Here is a 5,188-nt window from a genome sequence, read left to right as displayed (position 1 = left end):
TGCATGATTAAAGTCTTTATCACTTATATGTTCCATTTTCAAATTATTAAAAAAAAATTCTTTTGAAGGAAGTTTAGTTTCTTCGTATCTATTCCAAGAATCCATGTAATCGTACGGATAAATACCTTTTGATTTTAATAAATGCAAATGCTTGCTTTTAAATTGCATGGATAAATTGGTGAAATCTTCATCTGATAAATTGTTACTCAACATGTCTAAACTTGTGCTCAAAAACTGAAATGAATCTATAAATTTTATTTGTAATGGACGTGTAAATTCTTTTAAATGTATGGTCTTTGTAATTGTGAGGTACTTTTCTTTAGTTTTCGGTATAATTGTAATTGGACCATAGTATTTTGCTAATTCGCTAATAAACAAATGTGAGTCATAGTTAGCTAAATTATGAAAGACTACTGGTATGAATGGACACACTCTGAACATCAAATTACATTGTGAATGAGCTGGCCCTCTATATTCAGAAGTAATATGATCGTGGTCACGAACCTTGTCATCGAATAATAAATGGCTACAAATATGACACGATGTAGCGTTTTGATAACTATTTTCTTGTTCTTTCGTCAAAGGCGTCATTGGATTCTTATCACATAATATTTTATAAAGGCATTTCACATCTGCAATCAATCTGTTAACAAACACTTCTACACAATCCGAACCCCTGTAGGTAACGAACTTGTTTAAACTCGAGTCATATGAACAACAAATATAATACGCAAAACATGAAGGTTGATGAACTTTTAAATTACGTGTATTTTCGCTACCATTCTCTGTACAGTTAACTAATAGACTTTCGAAATCAGCATATATAACAAAATAAATTTTTTGCTGTCTCTCAAAATGTTTAAATCCGATTGTACTATTTTTTTTAGGTAAGACTGTCAACACTTGAGAGCAATCATGGTTTGTATATTTAATTTCAGAAGAAAAAAAACGTAAACAATTCTCACACATATATAGATTCCCTTTAAATTTACTAATCTGACGTTTTACTAATCGTACAAGATCTTTAATAAGGCAGTAATGACCTTTGACTCCTTTTTCAAAGTATAATAAATTTACATGATTGTTCTTTCGATTTTTAGATAAATATAATGGACCAGTTACTAAACTGCTTGAACTTAATCCATAAATGTTGATACTGATGTTATTATTAGCTTCAAACAATTGTATATCTTTACACGACGGAGGGAAAGTCATACCGTCTGTTTTAAAGACAGTTGAATGGTGAGGATATGAACTTGTTTTGCATACATTACTTTTGGCGGGAAATAATGCAGCTACTATACTCCATAGAAAACAGTACTCATCTTTATTCTGTATATTTATGCAACTTTTACTATTCTTGAGAAATGATGGCAGCTCTATGAACGTACCACCTCTCATAGGACAATATTTGTTTATATTCAATTCTAAATGACTTATTGAAACCAGAGACCAACCAGATTCACAGTGTTCAAATTCTGAAAGTTTTTGTTTAAATGTTTCTATAGCATTCATATACAACTCATTAATATTAGTGTTGTTAAAAACGCAATCAAACTTTGTATTAAAAGATTTTAACTGTTGCGTACTTGACCGTGGTAACTCAAAATAAGCAAACAGTTCAAAATTTAACTTCAGACATGTGTGTTTCAGTATTGATAAATGGATAACATTCGAAACATCATTTTTATAACTGTACAGGAACGCCTCGGGTGTGAGGTACTCGACTTCCTGTGCAGGATTTATGCGGTAAGTCACAATTCTGTTCTTAAATGCAGTCTTAATAATGTCAATATTTTTGAATTCAGTTTTTAATAAACAATTCTCTTTGTGTACATTCGTTCTCATATGATAATGATATTTCTTTTGAGGAATTTCGATGTTGCACATGTCACACTTGACCGCATTGGCTACACAGGATGTCGCTGTAAAGTAAAAAGATTACAAATTAAGAATAAAATAATATATTTATTTACTTATTCATATATATTTATAGTTAAACACATTTAATTACTACAATACAGGCCAGTAAAAAATAATGCTAATAGTAAGTACTATTAAATGAGGGTGGGCAATTTTTGAATTCTTTGCGAGTTGTCTTTATGTAATCTGTTAGATGTGCCCAAGCTTCAGAGTTGACGTTCGTTCTGTTTTTTATAGTAATAATACTATGACGCCATCTATTTATCGGTGCAACGTTTTTGATCTCGTTGCATGAATAAACTTTTAACTCAACGTAATGAGTGCCAGTTTTATTGTCGTCTGTTTGACGACTTATCCCATTTGCTAGCTTTCGCGTAACGTAAGAGTAAATTGGCGTACCCTTTGTTGAACCTGTCGAGCACCCTTCTTCTTCATCACTCTCGCTGCCGAAAAGCTCAGCCGTCGCCGCCTTCATGACGGGGGTGATTGGGTTGATGACGGTTTTCCTTTTCTTAGGCGCAGTGGTAGTGAACGGCTCACCTGTCTTCTTACTTGTCGAAGGGTCACATCTCGAATGCTTCTTCGAGGATTTCGAGAGCTTAGGCTGCACCGTCTCGCACTCGTCTTCTGACAGGAATAAATCTTGTGCCAAAGACCTAATAGAATAAAATATATGAGTAGTACATAGTAAAATGATTGAATAAAAACATAAATTGTTTGGTAATAATATCTTGCGACAGTGAACTCACAAAAACTGATCGAATGATTAGTAAAACTAGGACAACGATAAAATAAGCACAGGTAAAATATTAAACATTTTGGAATCGAGTATGCGCATTTGTACTTGTCACTAATTTTGCTCCCCAGCAGGATTCGAACCCGCGACTCTTCATCACAGTAAATAGATTCGGATTTGGACTAAAAAATAAATAGTCCGAAAAAAAATAATGGAATAAAATAGATAATTAATTATAATTGATGAATAGTTCGAATAGATGGCACGGTTATGTAGCATAAATTTATTTTAGTACTTAAAATGCACTTACATTGTTCTTAGTTATTTGCAGTGGTTGATTTGTTTTTTTGAGCTGTCCTGTTGTCTTGTAGGAAGGTGATCTGAGCAATAATCATGGATAGAGAGGACCGGTCTATATAGGCCTTCATACGCGTCACGTTTACCCATATTTGTAATTTGTATATGAAGCAAAATAGGAAAATGCACAGTCAACATAAATGCAAAAACAAATACTCAGTATGATATGCAGCAATCATCGGTAAGTTAATTCTAATATCGATTCTAATTCTAAGTGGATAAGGTAGCATAAAAATAAAATGTGAAATATTGATTGGATATTTTGCATTTGTAAATGTTTTTCTTTGCTTAATAAATCGATTGTATAATTTCAACCTTCTTCTTTATGCAATAAGAACTATAATTTTGTCCTACTAAATAAATGATAGAATTGAGTGTGCGATGTATCATTTTGTATTATCATTAATCTTAATAACATAATTTTATTGAAAATATACCTGCTTACAGAATTTTTCATACAACAATTCACTTAATACTACGAATACAAAAGTTACAAAATTAAACCCCGGCAACGAAACATTGGTATCAAAACTACTAGTCATATCATATCATCAACACTGTTACACGTCCCACTGCTGGGCATGGGTGTTCATCATAAAAATCTTTATAAATATTGTACTACATCACACTTGCTGCATCATGTTCTATATGATATATTTGAAGAGATCTTTTAAAGGTATGTTGAAACGAAAGGTTCTTATTTTTTAGACTATATAAGTATATGATGTAGATACCTAAATAATCGGCATAATTGAGTTCAATGTAACGATACCTCATAACTTGGAATCGTTTTAGCAGTTTTGGCTCAGTGATAGAACAGATGAATACATACACACTTAGATACATACACTTAGGTATGCTGCTGAAATCATAACCCTCCTGTTCGCTCCGCTGTAGTCGAGTAATCATAAATGGAAGTAAACACAAACGGAGTCATTTTTACTCTCGGCGTCGAGCACTCCATATTAGATTTATTGATGAGTATTGAATAAAAAATACAGTAAGTACGATGTTAATTTTGAACCCTATTAGCACTGCCTTCACTCAATATAAACGGGTAAATTGGGAGTAAAATAATCATTATTAAAAAACTTATTTTCTTGTGAAGTTGTCATAAAATGTCGGTAAGTTAACCAAAATTTATTTTTAATTTTCTTTAGATTAAATTTGTTGAGAAACCTGTACAGGTTTTATATACTGTAAATATAATAAATAAATAAATAATTTTAATATTAACAATGAATTGAGGATGTGTAATTAATACTTACTTTCAACTTGTTTTAAGGATTCCGGAGATCAATTATTCAACTTCGTGCCCAGCGCTGCATCACAAAGAGATTTATCTCCAAATGGAACGCGGCTCGGATTGGGACGCAAAAGAAAATCCGAAAAGACTACATGTTATACATATATAAAAAAGCGACTTCGGAGTGGTGCGAGCAAGGTTATTAAAATAGAGATCTATGATACTGATCAAATACAGAATAGTGACCAAATGTGTAAATGTGAAGCAGATTTGTGTGTGCAATACGCGGTGAGAAACATTTTATTGGATGACATTTACCACTCAACAAAAGATATTATAGATAAAATTATGTCGCCTCTAACAACAGACTCTAGTAATGGTTACACAATGTTGTAAAAATGTAGATACGTTTTATTAATAAATTATATTTGAAACATTCATTGTTTTTATCAATACCCGTTATTCCTTACCTTCCTTTTTTTTCGACGTAGTCGGGTAGAAAATTGAATAAGGAATAGAATATATAACAAAGCGTTAAGCTTACATTGCGAATTGCATCAGGTACTTAATCATGAATGATCGAGACACGCGCGCATTTGCTATCGTCTCTGCATAGCGGTGTCATTTGATAAGTATAAATATTATAAAATACCAGACCATATGCATTCAATTGGAAGCGTTGTGACATTGTAATACTTTGTTCTTAAAATAAACAGTGAATTGGTAATGTTCTTGAATACATAGAAATAGTCTACTATAGACGAAATTTGTCAAATAAAAAAGTTTTTCAGACGACTTCTTGAAATAGATGTCTTCTTGAATAGATGACTTCTTGAATAGATGTAATGACTTCTTGAATAGATGTCTTCTTGAATAGATGACTTCTTGAATAGATGTAATGACTTCTTGAATAGATATTATTAGGG

At 32.0% G+C, this 5,188-nt stretch overlaps 1 protein-coding gene across 1 annotated transcript; it reads left to right on the top strand.

Moving 5' to 3' along the window:
• The first annotated feature begins 2,995 nt into the window (after positions 1-2,995).
• On the top strand, positions 2,996-4,472 carry LOC113234984. Its single transcript, XM_026470501.1, has 3 exons — positions 2,996-3,197; positions 3,464-3,692; positions 4,302-4,472. Exons 1-3 carry the CDS (start codon positions 3,183-3,185, stop codon positions 4,466-4,468), a joined length of 411 nt encoding a protein of 136 aa, XP_026326286.1. The 5' UTR covers positions 2,996-3,182; the 3' UTR covers positions 4,469-4,472.
• Positions 4,473-5,188: the final 716 nt, after the last annotated feature.

The sequence above is a fragment of the Hyposmocoma kahamanoa genome, unplaced genomic scaffold (genome assembly GCF_003589595.1).
Source record: "Hyposmocoma kahamanoa isolate Upper Pololo Valley unplaced genomic scaffold, ASM358959v1 86290, whole genome shotgun sequence".
Classification (NCBI taxonomy): domain Eukaryota; kingdom Metazoa; phylum Arthropoda; class Insecta; order Lepidoptera; family Cosmopterigidae; genus Hyposmocoma; species Hyposmocoma kahamanoa.
Note: the sequence above shows the minus strand (reverse complement) of the source record. Positions and strands in the feature narration are given on the sequence as shown.

Excerpts from the sequence above, each read along its gene's own strand:
- LOC113234984 (XM_026470501.1), top strand. Across the intron at positions 3,693-4,301 it reads TTTGAAGAGATCTTTTAAAG|GATTCCGGAGATCAATTATT; the intron begins GTATGTTGAAAC and ends ACTTGTTTTAAG.